Here is a 24,939-nt window from a genome sequence, read left to right on the forward strand (position 1 = left end):
TGTATATTACTGTAAATGGAAAAACAGTATTGCTGTTTTTATGGTAAAAAAAAAACTTCATTTTATTTGACCCTCGAAAGCCTGGAAATAATATGCATCAATAAAGTACTGTAATTTTTCTTACTAAATGTATTATTTATTTCTATTTTGGGAGAAAAACTAATACATGTAGTCCATGTATTCGCAAATCATGTTAACTTAAATATTGTCTAATTACGCAAAATTATATTATCAAACATTCAAACCATTTTTTTAATAGCAATAAATACTAATAATAATGATTTCAAAGCAAGTTATCCATCAAATTGTGCAATGTAAAAGTAGCAATAGATTTCATGGTAAAATTGTGAAATTTACTCTGGTTTTTACAGCTTTTTTTTACTGTAATAAACTGTGGTGTCGTTTTGGCATTTACAGTAATACACCGAAAAAAATCTAGAGTTGTTGATTTGCGGTAAAAAAATGGGAAAAAAACTCGAAAAAAAAACTGCCAGCTCAGTTGCCAGAATTTTACTGTAAAATTTACATTTGTGTTTTCACTATAAATTAAAAAAAAAAATGCAATTTTACAGCAGAATTTTGGCAACTGAGCTGCCAGTTTTACAGCATTGTACAGCTTTTTTTTACTGTAATAAACTGTGGTGTCGTTTTGGCATTTACAGTAATACACTGAAAAAATCTACAGTCATTGATTTGCGGTAAAAAAAAAAAAAAAAGAAAAAAAAAAAAAAAACTGGCAGCTCAGTTGCCAGAATTTTACTGTAAAATTGACATTTGTTTTTTTAATATAAATTTAAAAAACTGCAATTTAATAGTAGAATTTTGGCAACTGAGCTGCCAGTTTTACAGCATTTTACAGCTTTTTTTTACTGTAATAAACTGTGGTGTCGTTTTGGCATTTACACTAATACACGGAAAAAATCTACAGTTGTTGATTTGCGGTAAAAAAAAAAAAGGGGGAAAAAACGGAAAAAAACTGGCAGCTCAGTTGCTAGAATTTTACTGTAAAATTTACATTTGTATTTTTACTATAAATAAAAAAAAACTGCAATTTTACAGTAGAATTTTGGCAACTGAGCTGCCAGTTTTACAGCATTTTACAGCTTTTTTTTACTGTAATAAACTGTGGTGTCGTTTTGGCATTTACGCTAATACACGGAAAAAATCTACAGTTGTTGATTTGCGGTGAAAAAAAACGGGGGAAAAAACGGAAAAAACTGGCAGCTCAGTTGCCAGAATTTTACTGTAAAATTTACCTTTGTGTTTTTACTGTAAATTAAAAAAAACTGCAATTTTACAGTAGAATTTTGGCAACTGAGCTGCCAGTTTTACAGCATTTTACAGCTTTTTTTTTACTGTAATAAACTGTGGTGTCGTTTTGGCATTTACAGTAATACACGGAAAAAATCTACAGTTGTTGATTTGCGGTAAAAAAAAAACTGGGAAAAAAATCCGAAAAAAACCTGGCAGCTCAGTTGCCAGAATGTTACTGTAAAATTTACATTTGTGTTTTTACTATCAATAAAAAAAACTGCAATTTGACAGTAGAAATTTGGCACCTGAGCTGCCATTTTTACCTCATTTTACAGCTTTTTTTACTGTAATAAACTGTGGTGTCGTTTTGGCATTTACAGTAATACACCGAAAAAATCTACAGTTGTTGATTTGCGGTAAAAAAAACTAAAAAAAAAAAAACAGGAAAAAAAACTGGCAGCTCAGTTGCCAGAATGTTACTGTAAAATTGACATTTGTTTTTTTAATATAAATTAAAAAACTGCAATTTTACAGTAGAATTTTGGCACCTGAGCTGCCAGTTTTACAGCATTGTACAGCTTTTTTTTACTGTAATAAACTGTGGTGTCATGTTGGCATTTACAGAAATACACCGAAAGAATCTACTGTTGTTGATTTATGGTAAAAAAAAACAAAAAAAAAACAAAACTGAAAAAAAACTGGCAGCTCAGTTGCCAGAATTTTACTGTAAAATTTACATTTGTGTTTTTACTAAAAATAAAAAAAAACTGCAATTTTACAGTGGAATTTTGGCACTTGAGCTGCCAGTTTTACAGCATTTTACAGCTTTTTTTTTACTGTAATAAACTGTGGTGTCGTTTTGGCATTTACACTAATACACGGAAAAAATCTACAGTTGTTGATTTGCGGTGGAAAAAAAACGGGGAAAAAAACGGAAAAAACTGGCAGCTCAGTTGCCAGAATTTTACTGTAAAATTTACCTTTGTGTTTTTACTGAAAATAAAAAAAAACTGCAATTTTACAGTAGAATTTTGGCAACTGAGCTGCCAGTTTTACAGCATTTTACAGCTTTTTTTACTGTAATAAACGGTGGTGTCGTTTTGGCATTTACAGTAATACACGGAAAAAATCTACAGTTGTTGATTTGCGGTAAAAAAAAAATGGAAAAAAAATCTGGAAAAAAACTGGCAGCTCAGTTGCCAGAATTTTACTGTAAAATTTACATTTGTGTTTTTACTATCAATAAAAAAAACTGCAATTTGACAGTAGAAATTTGGCACCTGAGCTGCCATTTTTACCTCATTTTACAGCTTTTTTTACTGTAATAAACTGTGGTGTCGTTTTGGCATTTACAGTAATACACGGAAAAGATCTACAGTTGTTGATTTGCGGTAAAAAACAAAAAAAACAAAAAAAACAGGAAAAACAACTGGCAGCTCAGTGCCAGAATGTTACTGTACAATTGACATTTGCTTTTTTAATATAAATTTTAAAAAATGCAATTTTACAGTAGCATTTTGACAACTGAGCTGCCATTTTTACCTAATTTTACAGCTTTTTTTTACTGTAATAAACTGTGGTGTCGTTTTGGCATTTACAGAAATACACCGAAAAAATCTACAGTTGTTGATTTGCGGTAAAAAAAAAACCTAAAAAAAAACAGGAAAAAAAACTGGCAGCTCAGTTGCCAGAATGTTATTGTAAAATTGACATTTGTTTTTTTTAATATAAATTAAAAAAAACTGCAATTTTACTGTAGAATTTTGGCAACTGAGCTGCCAGTTTTACAGCATTTTACAGCTTTTTTTTTTACTGTAATAAACTGTGGTGTTGTTTTGTCATTTACAGTAATACACTGAAAAAATCTACAGTTGTTGATTTGCAGTAAAAAAAAAAACGGATAAAAAACAGAAAAAAAAACTGGCAGGTCAGTTGCCAGAATTTTACTGTAAAATTTACATTTGTGCTTTTACTATAAATTTTTTTTAAAATGCAATTTTACAGGACAATTTTGGCAACTGAGCTGACAGTTTTACAGCATTTTACAGTTTTTTTTTACTGTAGTTTTGGCATTTACAGAAATACACAGAAAAAATATACAGTTGTTGATTTGCGGTGAAAAAAAATGGAAACAAAATCAGAAAAAAAAACTGGCAGCTCAGTTGCCAGAATTTTACTGTACAATTTACATTTGTGTTTTTACTATAAATAAAAAAACCCTGCAATTTTACAGTAGAATTTTGGCAACTGAGCTGCCTGTTTTTTGTTGGTTTTTTTCTGTTTTTTTACCACTAATCAACAACTGTAGATTTTTTCGGTGTTTTACGGTAAATGCCAAAACGACACCACCGTTTATTACAGTTAAAAAAAAAGCTGTAAAATGCTGTAAAAACCACAGTAAAATGTTGTAAGATCCAGAGTAAATTTCTAATCTATTGCTACTTTTACATTGCACAATTTGATGGATAACTTGCTTTGAAATCATTATTATTAGTATGTATTTCTATTTAAAAAATGGTTTGAATGATTGATAATATAATTTTGCATAATTAGACTATTTTATATATATATATATATATATATATATATATATATATATATATATATATATATATATATATATATATATATATATATATATATATATATATATAAGTTAACATAGTTTGCGATTACATGGAGTACAAAATAGAAAGAAAGAATACATTTAGTAATAAAAGTTACAATACTTTATTGATACATATTATTTCCAGACTTTCAAGGGCCAAACCAAATGAAGTGGCGGGCCACATCTGGCCCCCGGGCCTTGACTTTGACATACGTGTTCTACAATGTAAATAGTCATGAAAATAAAGAAAATGCTTTGAATGAGAAGGTGTATACAAACTTTTGTCTTGTACTGTATATATTTGTATTGTATCTGTGGTATTTAAAACGTGTATCCAACGTAGCTGCAGCTGTAATTGTGTTGTGTGTTCTGACTACTAATAACAATGTTTTTTATTGTCGTGCAACTACACATTAGTTACACTGCTGTTGACGTTTCACATCACTAAGCGATAATTAGGACGCTTCAACACGTCGACGTAAGCAGACCCATTTTTTTTTTATATAAATAGGAATCGCAGCTTTGGGTGCCAAATGTTATGTGGACAAAAGCGAGCAGTTCAGAGTCATTAGATGAACACAGTGGATTGTGGTTCATTTGGTGGAGAAGCAGGTGGTCAACATAAGCGTGACTGACATAAGCGGGTTCCACTGTAGAAAATCCACATGAAATACATGAGAGTGTGAATGTTTGAAGGGCAAGGAAAGAGAAGCACAGCACACATCACAGCTATGACACCAAGGAGTAGTGAGGCCACACTGAAAAGACTCTTTCTCATCATAGCGCTACTTCTTTCTCGTAAGATTGATTCTTTATTCTCTTTTCGCAACTCTCTCATAACTTACTTTTGCTTTTTTTTTTAATTCTCCTCGTTATTTTAGATCTTTCTTCCAGTAAGTACTCCACATCATTTTTTATTTTTTTTGCTACGTTCACGCTTTCCTTGTAATATTTACTCAACGTTATTCTCTTAACATTACAACTCTAGTCTTGTGACTTTAAAATAACAATATATATTAAACATATTTATTTATTTAATAACAGGTTTATTTTAATATATTCATTGAATGACAAATGTATTATTTATTTTTATTAGGTCAGAATTATTTTAATGTATTCATCTGATAACAAATGTATTATTTAATGTATTAGGTCAAAATATTTTTTATTTATTTATCTAATGACACATATTTTAATTTTATGAGATATTTATTTTTTTATGTATTTATTTAGTGAAAAATTTATTATTTAATATATTAGGTAAAAAAATTATTTTTATGTATTTATCTGATGACAAATGTATTATTTAATTTATTAAGTCAGAATTATTTTAATGTATTTATCTAATTACAGACATATCTATTTGTTTAATGACAGGTTTATGTTAATGTATTCAACGAATGACAAATGTATTATTTAATTTATTAGGTCAGAATTATTTGTAATGTATTTATTTAATAAAAATTGCATTATTTAATGTATTAGGTCAAAATTATTTTTAATTTATTTATCTAATGACAGACATATTTTTATTTTATGAGATATTTATTTTTTTATGTATTTATTTAGTGACAAATGTATTATTTAATGGCTTAGGTCAAAATTATTTTTATGTATTTATCTGATGACAAATGTATTATTTAATTTATTAAGTCAGAATTATTTTTAATGTATTTATCTAATGACAGACATATTTATTTATTTAATAACAGGTTTATTTTAATATATTCATTGAATGACAAATGTATTATTTATTTTTATTAGGTCAGAATTATTTTAATGTATTCATCTAACAACAAATGTATTATTTAATGTATTAGGTCAAAATATATTTTTATTTATTTATCTAATGACAGACATATTTTAATTTTATGAGATATTTATTTTTTTATGTATTTATTTAGTGACAAATGTATTATTTAATATATTAGGTCAAAATTATTTTTATGTATTTATCTGATGACAAATGTATTATTTAATTTATTAAGTCAGAATTATTTTTAATGTATTTATCTAATGACAGACATATTTATTTATTTAATAACAGGTTTATTTTAATATATTCATTGAATGACAAATGTATTATTTATTTTATTAGGTCAGAATTATTTTAATGTATTCATCTAATAACAAATGTATTATTTATTGTATTAGGTCAAAATAATTTTTATTTATTTATCTAATGACAGACATATTTTAATTTCATGAGATATTTATTTTTTTATGTATTTATTTAGTGACAAATGTATTATTTAATGTATTAGGTCAAAATTATTTTTATGTATTTATCTGATGACAAATGTATTATTTAATTTATTAAGTCAGAATTATTTTAATGTATTTATCTAATTACAGACATATCTATTTATTTAATGACAGGTTTATTTTAATGTATTCAACGAATGACACATGTATTATTTAATTTATTAGGTCAGAAATATTTGTAATGTATTTATCTAATAAAAAAAATGCATTATTTAATGTATTAGGTCAAAATTATTTTAATTTATTTATCTAATGACAGACATTTATTTTATGAGATATATATTTTTTAATGTATTTATTTAGTGACAAATGTATTATTTAATGTATTAGGTCAAAATTATTTGTATGTATTTATCTGATTAATTTTTTTATGTATTTATTTAGTGACAAATGTATTATTTAATGTATTAGGTCAAAATTATGTTTATGTATATATCTGATGACAAATGTATTATTTAATTTATTAAGTCAGAATTATTTTTAATGTAGTTATCTAATGACAGACATATTTATTCATTTGATGACAGGTTAATGTTGATGTATTCAACGAATGACAAATGTATTATTTAATTTATTAAGTCAGAATTATTTGTATGTATTTATCTAATAAAAAATGTATCATTTAATGTATTAAGTCAGAATTATTTTTATGTATTTATCTAATGACAGACATATTTATTTTATGAAATATATTTTTTTAATGTATTTATTTAGTGACAAATGTATTATTTAATGTATTAGGTCAAAATTATTTGTATGTATTTATCTGATTTATTTTTTATGTATTTATTTAGTGACAAATGTATTATTTAATGTTTTAGGTCAAAATTATTTTTATGTATTTATCTGATGACAAATGTATTATTTAATTTATTAAGTCAGAATTATTTTTAATGTAGTTATCTAATGACAGACATATTTATGTATTTAATGACAGGTTTATTTTAATGTATTCATTGAATGACAAATGTATTATTTAATTTATTAAGTCAGAATTATTTTAATGTATTCATCTAATAACAAATGTATTATTTAATGTATTAGGTCAAAATAATTTTTATTTATTTATCTAATGACAGACATATTTTAATTTTATGGGATATTTATTTTTTTATGTATTTATTTAGTGACAAATGTATTATTTAATATATTAGGTCAAAAAATTATTTTTATGTATTTATCTAATGACAAATGTATTATTTAATTTATTAAGTCAGAATTATTTTAATGTATTTATCTAATTACAGACATATCTATTTATTTAATGACAGGTTTATTTTAATGTATTCAACGAATGACAAATGTATTATTTAATTTATTAGGTCAGAATTATTTGTAATGTATTTATCTAATAAAAAAATGCATTATTTAATGTATTAGGTCAAAATTATTTTAATGTATTTATCTAATGACAGACATATTTATTTTATGACATTTTTTTTTTTAATGAATTTATTTAGTGACAAATGTATTATTTAATGTATTAGGTCAATATTATTTGTATGTATTTATCTGATTTATTTTTTTATGTATTTATTTAGTGACAAATGTATTATTTAATGTTTTAGGTCAAAACTATTTTTATGTATTTATCTGATGACAAATGTATTATTTAATTTATTAAGTCAGAATTATTTTTATGTATTCATCTAATAAAAAATGTATCATTTAATGTATTAAGTCAGAATTATTTTTATGTATTTATCTAATGACAGACATATTTATGTATTTAATGACAGGTTTATTTTAATGTATTCATCGAATGACAAATGCATTATTTAATTTATTAGGTCAGAATTATTTTTAATGTATTCATCTAATAACAAATGCATTATTTAATGTATTAGGTCAAAATTATTTTAATTTATTTATCTAATGACAGACATTTATTTTATGAGATATATATTTTTTTAATATATTTATTTAGTGACAAATGTATTATTTAATGTATTAGGTCAAAATTATTTTTATGTATTTATCTGATGACAAATGTATTATTTAATTTATTAAGTCAGAATTATTTTAATGTATTCATCTAATAAAAAAGGCATCATTTAATTTATTAAGTCAGAATTATTTTTTATGTATTTATCTAATGACAGATTATTTATTTAATGACAGGTTTATTTTAATGTATTCATCGAATGACAAATGTATTATTTAATTTATTAGGTCAGAATTATTTGTAATGTATTTATCTGATAACAAATGTATTATTTAATGTATCAGGTCAAATTTATTTTAATTTTTTTATCTAATGACAGACATATTTATTTTATGTATTTATTTAATAACAGTTACATTTAACAATTTTATGACGGATTTGTCAATTATTTTTATTGAATTACCTTTTTTCTAAAAATAAATTTCATGTCCATTTATTTAATAATGACATAGCACCAAAAAAAAGAGCACCTTTGTTTACATTGCTGTTTAAATAATCACACCATGATTAATAAATTGGTCATGAAATACAAAACCTAATGTCTCTATAATTCTTTTACCCATATTGTTGTTGACTATTTTCCTTTTTAGGGTGGCCCTAATACTCCTTGATAAGGCAAAGAAGCTCAGAGTGAGAAAGAGTGAAGAAGAAGAAGATGGTGCAGAGCAAAAGAGCATAAGAGTGCATGAACAAGTGAGTCCTAATGGCCGAGGTCTCCAGTCATGCAGTGTGACTTGAGGTTATCAACATTGTATTTGCTCAAAGGATAACCGCCCCCTCGGTGTTGTATCACACTCCAAGTGGGAGAGGGAGGTCTCCAGTCACACAACCACACCTTGTCTGCGTTCCAACTTACTTTCGGCCTCGTGTCGAGTTATAACTCCCGCCGTATTTCTTCCGATTAAGGATGAGAGCAGCAATTTCTGGCACGTAGCGAGCAAACATGGCCTACATGCATGGAACAGAAAAACAACAAAAACAGAAAAAAAGGCATGCAGAGAGGGTCCTAGCGCACACAAGAACAACAGCAGAAACCGTCTGGAATACTTACTTTCTCCCATTAACCGCACTATAGGAACCGCCATATTTCTTGCGGTTTCCTATTAACTCTATGATTTCAGGGACGTAGCTGGCAAACATGGCCTAAGGAGAAGATAGGAGACAGAAGCAGAGGCTAAAAAGAAGAAACTACAGAGCAGCTGGTGGGGAGCGTGAACCCAGAGTCCTCAAAGGAGAGAAATAAAAACCAGGATCTCTCTGTAGAGACTTGTGTTTAACATTAAAGCTTAACATTTTGGGTAAATTTCATCACAGCAGTTTTAGTCTGTGACAGTACCAAAGATGACTTTTTGAGTAAAAAGAAGAACCTATGTGCCATGTTTAGTCCAACAAACACAGATGGTTGGGCAGGTTGATTTGAATAGACCCTCCTGATGCCCCACAGCTGCAGAACACATTGACACTCATTCGCTGGGCTCGGAGAATGAGCTGAATGCATTTTGCGGGTGTTAGAATAATTGTTTCTAAAATGATCACAAAAACGTTGCATTACATTGAGTTCCTGACAAAGAAGACAAAAGGCTGTCTTTGTAACCGACCAAGAGTAAGGCTCGTAATCAATCAATCAATCAATCAATTCCTTTATTGTCATTGTCATAATAACACTTAAGTCATACATGAACAACGAGATTGTGTATGAGCTTTGTCCAGCGGCATAGAAACTGCATTGATGTGCAGGTTGTGTCATGTCTGTGTAATCATGTTTTGTTTTAAGTCATGTTTTGTTTAGTTTCTGGCTTTTCACTCCCTTGTCTTGTTTGCATGATTACCCATTAGTTTCACCTGTTCCACGTTTGGACTCATTGTGCACTCTTGTTTGTCACCATAGCAACCATTAGTTTTCACCTGTCACGTCACGCACCTGTTTCACGTTTTGAGTCACGCACCAGCTTTCACTAATCATGTCCATAGTATTTAAGTTCATTCATTTTCTGTTGTTCGGGCTGACGACATCCCCGCATTTATGCCCCCTGTCACACTCTGTCCATCTCTGCGCACTTCATGTCCATGCCAAGTAAGTTTGTTTATTATTGCCACAGTTAGTGTTTTTTGTTGTTCATAGTTTTTTGCCCCCGTGCAAGTCTTTTCTTTTCGTTAGTCAAGTTTGTACATCAGCCCTGAGCGCGCTTTTTTGTTCTTTTGTTAGTGTAAAACAAATAATGTCTTCACCTTCACGCCATGTCTGGTCCAAATGTTCATTTGCACCACGGGAGAACAAACCACGTCATAGTCCAAGTCTTGACAGATGTCGTCAGCCCGAACAACAGAAAATGAATGAACTTAAATACTATGGACATGATTAGTGAAAGCAGGTGCGTGACTCAAAACGTGAAACAGGTGCGTGACGTGACAGGTGAAAACTAATGGTTGCTATGGTGACAAACAAGAGTGCACAATGAGTCCAAACGTGGAACAGGTGAGACTAATGGGTAATCATGCAAACAAGACAAGGGAGTGAAAAGCCAGAAACTAAACAAAACATGACTTAAAACAAAACATGATTACACAGACATGACAGGTTGACAATAGTTTACATTTTAGCATTGTCAGGAAGATGGCGAATAGAGGGACGTGGGGGTGGGAACAGTCAGATGTCTGATGGGTGTTACGTTGATGTTGCAGCAATGCAATGTCCAGAGCACAATTATTGAGGTGGTGAAGAGTGAGGTAATAAGATGGTCCGGGGGCAGCAAAGGGGCAGGCTGTTCATTTAGCAGTCTCACAGCCTGGGGATACAGACTGTGAGACATTCTGGTGGTCCTGGCGCGAATCGATCTAGACCTCCTTCCAGAGGGTAGCAGGTTGAAGAGGCCATGTGCTGGGTGGTATCTGTCCTTCAGGATGTTGTGTACTCGCTTTAGGCAGCGAGTTGTGTACATGGCACTCATCTCTGGGAGCATCGTCCTTGTAATTTTCCCCGCCGCTTTAACCACTCGCTGGAGGGCCTGTTGGTTCGCTTTAGTGCAGCTAGCAAACCACACTAAAAATCCGTAAGTGAGGACACTGCTGATGGCACAGTTGTAAAAGTTGACCATTGAATTCTGCGGAATGTTTGCACATTTTATCCATCCATCCATCCATCCATCTTCTTCCGCTTATCCGAGGTCGGGTCGCGGGGGCAGCAGCCTAAGCAGGGAAGCCCAGACTTCCCTCTCCCCAGCCACTTCGTCCAGCTCTTCCTGTGGGACCCCGAGGCGTTCCCAGGCCAGCCGGGAGACATAGTCTTCCCAACGTGTCCTGGGTCTTCCCCGCGGCCTCCTACCAATCGGACGTGCCCTAAACACCTCCCTAGGGAGGCGTTCGGGTGGCATCCTGACCAGATGCCCGAACCACCTCATCTGGCTCCTCTCGATGTGGAGGAGCAGCGGCTTTACTTTGAGCTCCCCCCGGATGGCAGAGCTTCTCACCCTATCTCTAAGGGAGAGCCCCGCCACCCGGCGGAGGAAACTCATTTCGGCCGCTTGTACCCGTGATCTTGTCCTTTCGGGCATAACCCAAAGCTCATGACCATAGGTGAGGATGGGAACGTAGATCGACCGGTAAATTGAGAGCTTTGCCTTCCGGCTCAGCTCCTTCTTCACCACAACGGATCGATACAGCGTCCGCATTACTGAAGACGCCGCACCGATCCGCCTGTCGATCTCACGATCCACTCTTCCCTCACTCGTGAACAAGACTCCGAGGTACTTGAACTCCTCCACTTGGGGCAAGATCTCCTCCCCAACCCGGAGATGGCACTCCACCCTTTTCCGGGCGAGAACCATGGACTCGGACTTGGAGGTGCTGATTCTCATCCCAGTCGCTTCACACTCGGCTGCGAACCGATCCAGTGAGAGCTGAAGATCCTGGCCAGATGAAGCCATCAGGACCACATCATCTGCAAAAAGCAGAGACCTAATCCTGCAGCCACCAAACCAGATCCCCTCAACGCCTTGACTGCGCCTAGAAATTCTGTCCATAAAAGTTATGAACAGAATCGGTGACAAAGGGCAGCCTTGGCGGAGTCCAACCCTCACTGGAAACGTGTCCGACTTACTGCCGGCAATGCGGACCAAGCTCTGGCACTGAGCATACAGGGAGCGGACTGCCACAATCAGACAGTCCGATACCCCATACTCTCTGAGCACTCCCCACAGGACTTCCCGAGGGACACGGTCGAATGCCTTCTCCAAGTCCACAAAACACATGTAGACTGGTTGGGCAAACTCCCATGCACCCTCAAGGACCCTGCCGAGAGTATAGAGCTGGTCCACAGTTCCACGACCAGGACGAAAACCACACTGTTCCTCCTGAATCCGAGGTTCGACTATCCGGCGTAGCCTCCTCTCCAGTACACCTGAATAGACCTTACCGGGAAGGCTGAGGAGTGTGATCCCACGATAGTTAGAGCACACCCTCCGGTTCCCCTTCTTAAAGAGAGGAACCACCACCCCGGTCTGCCAATCCAGAGGTACCTCCCCTGATGTCCACGCGATGCTGCAGAGAGTGTTTGCACATTTTACTTTCCTCAAAAAAAAAAAGACGTTGTTGGGCCTTTCCGACTGTAGAAGCAGTGTTAATGTCCCAGCATAGATCTTCTGTTTTGTTCACCCCTAAGAATTTGAAATGCTTGACCCTTTTTTACGAGATTGTTATTAATTAAAAGTGGAGGGTGTTTGTTCTGCCCTTTCCTGCGGAAGTCTACAATTAGTTCTTTGGTTTTGTTAGTGTTAAGAACCAAGTTATTGTTAGCACACCATGAAGCCAGCTGTTGGACCTCTGCTTTGTATGCTGTCTCATCATTACTGATGAGCCCAAGCACCGTGGTGTCGTCGGCATATTTGACGGTGAGATTGGATGTTGAAGAGGCTATGCAGTCATGTGTGAAGAGGGTGAAGAGCGCAGGGCTTAGCACACAACCCTGTGGGTCACCGGTGTTGATGGTGAGCGTGGCAGAAATGTGCTCGCCTATTTTCACATACTGTCTGCGATTCGTTAAAAAATCCAAAAATCCACTTGCAGAGGAAGGTGTTCAGACCAAGATTGTGAAGCTTAGATCTGAGTCTGTTTGGCCTTATTGTGTTAAATGCTGAGCTGAAATCGACAAAGAGCAGTCTTGCATAAGTGTCCTTAAGCTCAAGATGTTCCAAGAGTCTATGGATTACAATAGCGATGGTGTCTTCGGTTGATCGGTTCTCCCGGTACGCGAACTGATATGGTAAAACTCCACTGTGTAAGGGGGAAAGCCACATGAAGGTGTTCCTGTTTTCTCTCATGTATGGTAATCAACAGAAAGATATTGTTCTAACCCAAGGACTTCAAAGTGGAGAGAAGCGAGGATCTGCCCAATTTCCAGGCGACCTCTTTTTGAAGTATTTTACGAACTCTTTTTGAACTATTTTATGGAACTCTTTTTGAAGTAATTTACGAACTCTCTTTGAACTATTTTATGGAACTCTTTTTGAACTATTTTACGACCTCTTCTTTTGAACTATTCTGTAACCAAAGGCAACGCTGTTTACGACCCACTTCCCTCTGGAAGTGGAAGCGGTGGTCGGAGAAAGTCAAATAAAGAAGGAGGAGTGCAATCTTTTGGCAGAGCGTGCTAAGATAAGTGCATGTCAGAAAACCAACACATTTAGCTGAACTGCACCAATTTTGTCAAGAGGAGTGGTCATAAATTCAAGCAGAAGCTTGTGGATGGCTACCGAAAGCGCCTTATTGCAGTGAAACTTGCCAAGGGACATGTAAGCAAATATTAACATTGATGTATGTATACTTTTGACCCAGCACATTTTCAGTAGACCCATAATAAATTCATAAAAGGAGCAAACTTCATGAATGTTTTTTGTGACCAACAAGTATGTGCTCCAATCACTAAAAATTATTGGAAACTCAAGACAGCCATGACATTATGTTCTTACAAGTGTTTGCAAACTTTTGACCACAACTGTATATATCATAGACTGTATTATTTCAATGCCTATTAGAGATGCGCGGTTTGCGGACACAACCGCGGAGTCCGCGGATTATCCGCGGGTCGGGCGGTTGAAATAAAAACAAAATAGATTTTATCCGCGGGACGGGTCGGGCGGTTGAAATTAAAAAAAATTAGATTTTAAATAGATTCAGGCGGGTGGCAGTTAAACCAATTCGGAAATATATATACATAGTTAAATGTTGTTACCCACATACGAAAAACGAGCAGGCACCTGCAGCATATGCCACAACAGAAGAAGAAAAAAAAAAGAGATGGACACTTTTACGGAGCGGAGAAGGGACGCCTCGCCGGGGTCCGGGACCGAGGCCCCTTCCCCCGAGAGGGCCCCACCGGGAGCCGTAGCTGAGGTGATTTGCGAGAAGGGCCCGACGCACGTCCAGGGTCACCACCGCGCCCACCGCACCGACACCCCGCCTCGTCCGCCTTCGCCGCGGCCGGCGTCACGCGCAGCAGGTAAGCAACTTACCTGCCCGCCACCCCCGTGGCCGGGGGCTCGTAACAGGGGTCACTCCGCGCGCTCCAACCGCGCAGCTTACCTGCCCGCCACCCCCGTTGCCGGGGGCACGTAACAGGGGTCACAAAAGGGGTGGGGCTCACCCTGGTGAGCCGAGTGGGCCACTTTTGGTAAGCAGAACTGGCGCTGCGGGATGAACCGAACGCCGGGTTAAGGCGCCCGATGCCGACGCTCATCTGACCCCAGAAAAGGTGTTGGTTGATATAGACAGCAGGACGGTGGCCATGGAAGTCGGAACCCGCTAAGGAGTGTGTAACAACCCACCTGCCGAATCAACTAGCCCTGAAAATGGATGGCGCTGGAGCGTCGGGCCCATACCCGGCCGTCGCCGGCAGCGAGAGCCGCGAGGGCTAGGCCGCGACGAGTAGGATGGCCGCCGCGGTGCGCGCTAAAGCCTCGGGCGCGAGCCCGGGTGGAGCCGCCGCGGGTGCGAGGGACATCGCACCTCCACGCGCTTGGAGGTGCGCTCAGCGCGGCTCCCAGATGATTGCGCACTGGTGTGCGTCTGGGCCGTGACAGCGTGGCACGCATTGAATGTCTCTGCTGATTTGGATCAGTCTCCTTTCTTTAACAGGCAAAAGCTTTATAACCTCACTAATGCCTTGCATCGTCTATATTAGATATATAACAACGGGCGGGTGCGGGCGGGTGCGGTTTTGATTAAATGTTAGTTCGGGTGGATGCGGATGGTTGACGACTTTTGTGATGCGGTTGCGGATGAAATAATTGCCTATCCGCGCATCTCTAATGCCAATGCATTTTGATTCCTGTGGGTGATTTTTTTTTTCCACTGTGTGGATTGTTTTAGGATGGAAGTGTGAATGTTCACTTATCAATCGGTGTATTAGGACAACTTTTTGCTCACATTGACATCTGGGGTAGTTTTTAGATTTAATATAGTATATGTTTTAGATGTTGTTTTGATTCTCCCCGGATGTTTTCAATTCTCCTCGGGTGTGTCCGTGGGTGAAATTTATTATTTTTGTTATTAATATTATAGTGCCTGCACTGGAAACACATTCTCAAAGAGAGTAAAAAATAAAAAATACAAGTTATTTTTGCTTCTAGGGAGCAACAAAATATGCTAATAGAAAATTGTCTTGGGAAGATTTCTTGAAATAAGATATTGTATTTAAGCTTGGAAAACTTTAAGTTGAACATCTTAGTTATTTTTAGCTATATTTAGTTGTATTGTGAAGTTTTGTGTCTTGTAACAAACTTTGATTGATTGATTGAGACTTGTATTAGTAGATTACACAGTACAGTACATATTCCGTACAATTGACCACTAAATGGTAACACCCGAATACGTTTTTCAACAACACCCAGTCGGGGTCCACTTAACTTGTGATGTTTAAAAGTAGTATTTTTTCCTCCAAGATCTGTTGCCTAAAAACGAGTTCTTATGTCTCACTGAAGAAAAAAAAACTGTTCAGGGAATTGTGACTTGTATTAAGTTTGTTCAAATATTTTGACTATAAATTAGAAATACAGTACAGGCCAAAAGTTTGGACACACCTTATCATTTCATTGTAGATTGTCGACATCCACAGTTTCCATAAACAATTTGAAATGTGGACTCGTCAGACCACAGAACACTTTCCCACTTTGTATCAGTCCATCTTAGATGAGCTCGGGGCCCAGCGAAGCCGGCGGCGTTTCTGGGTGTTGTTGATAAATGGCTTTTGCTTTGCATAGTAGAGCTTTAACTTGCCCTTACAGATGTAGCGACCAACTGTAGTTACTGACAGTTCCTAAATGTGGTGATATCCTTTACACGCTATATGTCGCTTTTTGATGCAGTACCACCTGTGTCAATGTTGGTTTTCAGCCACGCCGCTAACGTGCGGTGATTTCTCCAGATTCTCTAAACCTTTTAATGATATTACAGACCGTAGATGGTGAAATCCCTAAATTCCTTGCAATATCTCGTTTAGAAATGTTGTTCTTAAACTGTTCGACAATTTGCTCACGCATTTGTTGACAAAGTGGTGACCCTCGCCCCAAACTTGTTTGTGAATGACTGAGCATTTCACGGAAGCTGCTTTTATAGCCCATGATGGCGCCCACCTGTTCCCAATTAGCCTGTTCACCTGTGGGATTTCCCAAACAAGTGTTTGATGAGCATTCCTCAACTTTTCTCAGTCTTTTTTGCCTCTTGTGCCAGCTTTTTTGAAACATGTTGCAGGCATCAAATTCCAAATGAGCTAATATTTGCAAAAAATAACGTTTTCCAGTTCAATCGTTAAGTATCTAGTCTTTGCAGTCTATTCAATTGAATATAGGTTGAAAATGATATGCAAATTATTATATTTTGTTTTTATTTACCATTTACACAACTTCACTGGTTTTGGGGTTTGTACAAACATGCGCCTCCAGCTACTGTATGATAAACAAAAAAAAACACCCACGGTAAATCAAAATAACATCTAAAAGATGTGCCTGACTTGGAACTAAATACTAAACGGAGGTCAATGTGAGCTATTGTAATACGCACAACCATGAAAATACACGCCCAGGTATAACCAAATAATACACCCACAGTGTATAAAAGATATATCAAAACATCAATTCAAACAAAACACCTATTGCAAATACAAACCCCGTTTCCATATGAGTTGGGAAATTGTGTTAGATGTAAATATAAACGGAATACAATGATTTGCAAATCATTTTCAACCCATATTCAATTGAATGCACTACAAAGACAACATATTTGATGTTCAAACTCATAATATTTTTTTTTTTTTTGAAAGTAATAATTAACTTAGAATTTCATGGCTGCAACACGTGCCAAAGTAGTTGGGAAAGGCCATGTTCACCACTGTGTTACATGGCCTTTCCTTTTAACAACCCTCAATAAACGATTGGGAACTGAGGAAACTAATTGTTGAAGCTTTGAAAGTGGAATTCTTTCCCATTCTTGTTTTAAGTAGAGCTTCAGTCGTTCAACAGTCCGGGGTCTCTGCTGTCGTATTTTACGCTTCAAAATGCGCCACACATTTTCGATGGGAGACAGGTCTGGACTGCAGGCGGACCAGGAAAGGACCCGCACTCTTTTTTTACGAAGCCACGCTGTTGTAACACGTGCTGAATGTGGCTCGGCATTGTCTTGCTGAAATAAGCAGGGGCGTCCATGAAAAAGACGGCGCTTAGATGGCAGCATATGTTGTCCAAAAAACCTGTATGTACCTTTCAGCATTAATGGCGCCTTCACAGATGTGTAAGTTACCCATGTCTTGGGCACTAATACACTCCAATGCCATCACACATGCTGGCTTTTCAACTTTGCGCTTATAACAATCCGGATGGTTCTTTTCCTCTTTGGTCCGGAGGACACGACGTCCACAGTTTCCAAAAACAATTTGAAATGTGGACTTGTCAGACCACAGAACACTTTTCCACTTTGTATCAGTCCATCTTAGATGAGCTCAGGCCCAGCGAAGCCGACTGCGTTTCTGGGTGTTGTTGATAAACGGTTTTCGCCTTGCATAGGAGAGTTTTAACTTGCACTTACAGATGTAGCGACCAACTGTAGTTACTGACAGTGGGTTTCTGAAGTGTTCCTGAGCCCATGTGGTGATATCCTTTACACACTGATGTCGCATGTTGATGCAGTACAGCCTGAGGGATCGAAGGTCACGGGCTTAGCTGCATACGTGCAGTGATTTCTCCAGATTCTCTGAACCCTTTGATGATATTACGGACCGTAGATGGTGAAATCCCTCAATTCCTTGCAATAGCTGGTTGAGAAAGTTTTTTCTTAAACTGTTCAACAATTTGCTCACGCATTTGTTGACAAAGTGGTGACCCTCGCCCCCATCCTTGTTTGTGAATGACTGAGCATTTCATGGAATCTACTTTTATACCCAATCATGGCACCCACCTGTTCCCAATTTGCCTGCACACCTGTGGGATGTTCCAAATAAGTGTTTGATGAGCATTCCTCAACTTTATCAGTATTTATTGCCACCTTTCCCAACTTCTTTGTCACGTGTTGCTGGCATCAAATTCTGAAGTTAATGATTATTATTTGCAAATCATTGTATTCCGTTTATATTTACATCTAACACAATTTCCCAACTCATATGGAAACGGGGTTTGTATAAAAACATCTAAATGAGAGGTCGCGGGAGGCTGAGGTTGCCGTGGTAACAGTCAGGCAGGCCTAGGCCTCATCTCCCTGCCCCCTGTGTTTGTTGGAATTGTGGGAAGGGACACAAAAAGGGGAGGGTGTCCTGAAACCGCTTTTTTTTTTTTTTTAAGAGAACATTAACAATATAGTCATACAATATTGGTCTTTTTCCAAAACACAAGAAGAGAGACATAAGGGGAGAGCAGTTACAAAGCACAAGAAACAAGAGGCTAAACAGGAGGAAAGGACTACACAATGACAACAATATCCTGATATTGACAGATTTAAAACCTACATTTAGCGTTTTGTGTCGACTACTTTCTATCATATTTAATAACAATGCAATATATTCAAGGGGAAAACAGGTTTAAGGCAAGAGGTAGAGACAGGGTTAATAAATAAGGGAGCATGGGAGGAAGAAAAATCTGATTTTTTTTTTACCAAACCGCCGAGGATAAAGAAGACCATGAACAGGCGCCCCAAGGTGGTTTTTGCATAGACATCCCCATATCCCACTGTGGACATGGTCACCATCAGGAGGTAGACACATTCCCAGTAGGAGAGCGGCTGGGAGTTTTGGAAGTTTTCCCAAGGATCCCCTGAGTTTTCCACCTACGATGTAAGGAGCAGAGAGGGAAGGACTTTTTTTTTTTAGACGTATTCTCCCGACTGGTGTAATCAAGTTGATTATGTTCAACTCAAACTGCATCTGCTTTCATCTTCCACTGGGAAATGTAGCTTATACTGATCTTAGACTAACATCTAGTGGTAGGAACTGGTTATTTCTACTCTGACCTGATGAATAGAATTATACAAAAACACAATACTGTAAGGATGTACTAAAATATTTTACATTTGTGCTGTGTTTCTTCTACATAATGTCCTTAAAATACAATGTGAATGAATCTTACATTTAAATTTAACATGTGCCATCATTTGTGCATGTATCAGTTGTAAATTGTTATCCACTAGATTTGGCTTTATTAAAATATAATACTGTTTTGTTTTAAATTGTAAAGTACACAAAATGTAATCTAATTAAACAATTTTTATAACTACACTTTTAAAAATGTACTTTTTCATGAAAAATAATCTGAAATAAGTGTCCTGAACATTGTAATCTATTTCATGATATTTATTTATTTAGGTCAAATTCATTGTTTATGTATTTGTTGATCTGAAGTATTTATTTAATTCATTAAGTCAGATTTATTTGAATGTCTTTATCTAATGACTGATATATTTATTTTTTATTTTAATGTATTCATCGAATGACAAATGTATTATTTATTTTATTAGGTCAGAATGATTTTAATGTATTTATCTAATGACAGACATATTTATTTATTTAATGACAGATTTATTTTAATGTATTCATCGAATGACACATGTATTATTTATTTTATTAGGTCAGAATTATTTCAATGTATTATTCAATTTATTAGGTCAGAATTATGTTAATGTATTTATCTAATGACAGACATGTTTATTTTGTGAGGTATCACTTTTTTTAATGTATTTATTTAGTGACAAATGTATTATTTAATGTATTAGGTCAAAATTATTTTTATGTATTTATCTGATGACAGACATATTTATTTATTTAATGACAGATGTATTTTAATGTATTCATCGAATGACACATGTATTATTTATTTTATTAGGTCAGAATTACTGCAATGTATTAATCTAATGACAAATGTAGTATATAATTTATTAAGTCATAATTATTTTAATGTATTTATTTAATGACTGTCATATTTATTTATTTAATGACAGGTTTATTTTAATGTATTCATCGAATGACACATGTATTATTTATTTTATTAGGTCATAATTATTTCAATGTATTAATCTAATGACAAATGTATTATTCAATTTATTAGGTCAGAATTATGTTAATGTATTTATCTAATGATAGACATATTTATTTTATGAGATATCAATTTTTTTAATGTATTTATTTAGTGACAAATGTATTATTTAATGTATTAGGTCAAAATCATTTTTATGTATTTATCTGATGACAGACATATTTATTAATTTAATGACAGGTTTATTTTAATGTATTCATCGAATGACAAATGTATTATTTAATTAATTAAGTCAGATTTATTTTAATGTCTTTATCTAATGACTGACATATTTATTTTTTATTTTAATGTATTCATCGAATGACAAATGTATTATTTATTTTATTAGGTCAGAATGATTTTAATGTCTTTATCTAATGACAGACATATTTATTTATTTAATGACATATTTATTTTAATGTATTCATCGAATGACACATGTATTATTTATTTTATTAGGTCAGAATTATTTCAATGTATTATTCAATTTATTAGGTCAGAATTATGTTAATGTATTTATCTAATGACAGACATGTTTATCTTGTGAGGTATCAATTTTTTTTAATGTATTTATTTAGTGACAAATGTATTATTTAATGTATTAGGTAAAAATTATTTTTATGTATTTATCTGATGACAGATATATTTATTAATTTATTGTATTCATCGAATGACAAATGTATTATTTAATTAATTAAGTCAGATTTATTTTAATGTCTTTATCTAATGACTGACATATTTATTTATTTAATGACAGATGTATTTTAATGTATTCAACGAATGACAAATGTATTATTTATTTTATTAGGTCAGAACTATTTTAATGTATGTATCTAATAACAAATGCATTATTAATGTATTAGGTCAGAATTATGTTAATGTATTTATCTAATGACAGACATATTTATTTTATGAGATATCAATTTTTTTAATGTATTTATTTAGTGACAAATGTATTATTTAATGTATTAGGTCAAAATTATTGTTATGTATTTATCTGATGACAGACATATTTATTAATTTAATGACAGGTTTATTTTAATGTATTCATCGAATGACAAATGTATTATTTAATTTATTAGGTCAGAATTATGTTAATGTATTTATCTAATGACAGACATATTTATGTATTTAATGACAGATATATTTTAATGTATTCAACAAATGACAAATGTATTATTTATTTTATTAGGTCAGAACTATTTTAATGTATTTATCTAATGACAAATGTATTATTAATTTATTAAGTCAGAATTATTTTAATGTATTTATTTAATGACTGTCATATTTATTTATTTAATGACAGGTTTATTTTAATGTATTCATCGAATGGCAAATGTATTATTTATTTTATTAGGTCATAATTATTTCAATGTATTAATCTAATGACAAATGTATTATTCAATTAATTAGGTCAGAATTATGTTAATGTATTTATCTAATGACAGACATATGTATTTTATGAGATATCAATTTTTTTAATGTATTTATTTAGTGACAAATGTATTATTTAATGTATTAGATCAAAATTATTTTAATGTATTTATCTGATGACAGACATATTTATTAATATAATGACAGGTTTATTTTAATGTATTCATCGAATGACAAATGTTATTTAATTCATTAAGTCAGATTTATTTTAATGTCTTTATCTAATGACTGACATATTTATTTATTTAATGACAGATGTATTTTAATGTATTCAACGAATGACAAATGTATTATTTATTTTATTAGGTCAGAACTATTTTAATGTATTTATCTAATAACAAATGCATTATTAATGTATTAGGTCAGAATTATGTTAATGTATTTATCTAATGGCAGACATATTTATTTTATGAGATATTAATTTGTTTATGTATTTATTTAGTGACAAATATATTATTTAATGTATTAGGTCAAAATTATGTGTATGTATTTATCTGATGACAGACATATATATTTTTATTTAATGACAGGTTTATTTTAATGTATTCATCGAATGACAAATGTTTTATTTAATTAATTAAGTCAGATTTATTTTAATGTCATTATCTAATGACTGACATATTCATTTATTCAATGACAGATTTATTTGAATGTATTCAGTGAATGACAAATGTATTATTTATTTTATTAGGTCAGAATTATTTCAATGTATTTATCTAATGACAAATGTATTATTAATTTATTAAGCCAGAATTATTTTAACGTATTTATCTAATGACAGACATATTTATTTATTTAATGACAGGTTTATTTTAATGTATTCATTGAATGACAAATGTATTATTTAATTTATTAGGTCAGAATTATTTTAATGTATTCATCTAATAACAAATGTATTGTTTAATTTATTAGGTCAAAATTATTCTAATGTATTTATCTAATGACAGACATACTTATTTTATGATATATTTATTTTTGTATGTATTTATTTAGTGACAAATGTATTATTTAATGTATTAGGTCAACATTATTTTAATGTATTTATCTGATGACAGACATATTTATTTATTTAATGACATGTTTATTTTAATGTATTAATCGGATTACAAATGTATTATTTAATTTATTAAGTCAGAATTATTTTAATGTATTTATCTAATGACAGACATATTTATTTATTTAATGACAGGTTTATTTTAATGGATTCATCGAATGACAAATGTATTATTTAATTTATTAGGTCAGAATTATTTTTAATGATTTGTATAATAATAAATGTATTATTTAATGTATTAGGTCAAAATTATTTTAATTTATTTATCTAATGACAGACATTTATTTTATGAGAGATTTATGCTTTTAATGCATTTATTTAATAACAGTTACATTTAACAATTTTATGACAGATGTGTCCATTTTTTTTATTCAATTACCTTTTTTCTAAAAATAAATTTCATGTCCATTTATTTAATGATGACATAGCGCCAAAAAAGAGCACCCTTGTTTACATTGCTGTTTAAATAATCACACCATGACATTAATAAATCGGTCATGAAATAAAATAAAATAAAAAAGTTACTTCACCAAAAATTAACAATAATAAACAATTTTAAAATATAGTTCAGATTTTTAAAATATGTTTTTCCTAGTTGAAAGCATGACTTTTTAAAATACATTTATTAATATTATTATTCTTTTTTTTTAACATGCCCTGATCAAACAAATTGAAAGGCCCCATCAAAATGCAAAAAAAGAGACTTATATTAGCTTACATTGCAGCAGTTTAACCAATCAGAACATGCAGATCCATTCTTTATTATGTAAAAAAAAAAAAAAAAAATTGAATTCCTCACCCTAACCCACTTACCAAATGTATGAATCCCGCAGCGGTAAGCCATGTGCTTATGAAGATGGAACACAGGTTCACCAGCTTGATGGAATTGCTGAAAAGCAGAAGACAAAAAGCGTGACTAATTTCAAGCAACGTTATTAAGGATAGACATAATAATTGGCCCCTGTAAAATCATTCAAATCCAACATGATGAGGTGCAGATTTGGCTGATAATACTCGGTATTACCGAGCACGTTGTAAATCTTAGTGTGTGAATGTGAACCTCTATTTGAGAGACCAATAATTAACATGTCTTGTATAATCATAGTGGAATACAACATCATTATTTATACATCCAAACTCCAAAACCCATCATTAACTACTTAAGACACAGAATAGGATAATAAATACGGCTTTTAAACTTTAAAATAATGTCTTTATTAGACAAAGGGGGGGTGGGAGTGTTGTGATCGTGCTTGTGGGGAGAATGTTACTTTGTTTTCAGAGAATGTTACCTTGTTTTCAAGATGTTCAAAAACTGCAAGATTTCCGAGAACTGTATCAATCGCAGCGCTCTTAGGAATCTCAAACCTGTGAGGCAGAGAGAAGGGAAAACAGAATAGAGACGTTAGTACATCAGGGATCCGATAGAGCTTAAAAATATATACCGTATTTTCCGCACTATAAGGCGCACCTAAAAACCACAAATTTTCTCAAAAGCTGACAGTGCGGCTTATAACCCGGTGCGCTTTATATATGGATAAATATTAAGATTCATTTTCATAAAGTTTCGGTCTCGCAACTTCGGTAAACAGCCGCCATCTTTTTTCCCGGTAGAACAGGAAGCGCTTCTTCTTCGACGCAAGCAACCGCCAAGGTAAGCACCCGCCCCCATAGAACAGGAAGCGCTTCTTCTTCTACTGTAAGCAACCACCCGCCCGCGTAGAAGAAGAAAAAGCGCGCGGATATCACCGTACGTTTCATTTCCTTTGTGTGTTTACATCTGTAAAGACCACAAAATGGCTCCTACTAAACGACAGGGATCCGGTTCATGAAAAGA

General features: G+C 33.5%; 1 protein-coding gene across 23 annotated transcripts in view; it reads right to left on the minus strand.

Annotated features, from left to right (window-relative positions):
* Nucleotides 1–24,939, minus strand: part of kcnma1a (potassium large conductance calcium-activated channel, subfamily M, alpha member 1a) — a 691,811-nt gene that overhangs the window by 265,543 nt on the left and 401,329 nt on the right. For 19 of the 23 annotated variants that reach the window (XM_061936669.1, XM_061936748.2, XM_061937063.2 and 16 more), the window contains exons 6-9: nucleotides 24,395–24,470; nucleotides 23,916–23,991; nucleotides 19,203–19,373; nucleotides 9,124–9,215 (exon numbers count right to left, since the gene is read on the minus strand). In XM_061936669.1, coding sequence (XP_061792653.1) covers nucleotides 9,124–9,215; nucleotides 19,203–19,373; nucleotides 23,916–23,991; nucleotides 24,395–24,470 — 415 coding nt within the window. Of the gene's footprint in view, nucleotides 1–8,928; nucleotides 9,021–9,123; nucleotides 9,216–19,202; nucleotides 19,374–23,915; nucleotides 23,992–24,394; nucleotides 24,471–24,939 lie in introns of all 23 variants that reach the window. The other 4 variants (XM_061936588.1, XM_061936904.1, XM_061937671.2 and 1 more) reach the window with 1 other exon arrangement.

This window comes from Nerophis lumbriciformis, linkage group LG02 (assembly GCF_033978685.3).
Source record: "Nerophis lumbriciformis linkage group LG02, RoL_Nlum_v2.1, whole genome shotgun sequence".
In the NCBI taxonomy this organism is placed as follows: domain Eukaryota; kingdom Metazoa; phylum Chordata; class Actinopteri; order Syngnathiformes; family Syngnathidae; genus Nerophis; species Nerophis lumbriciformis.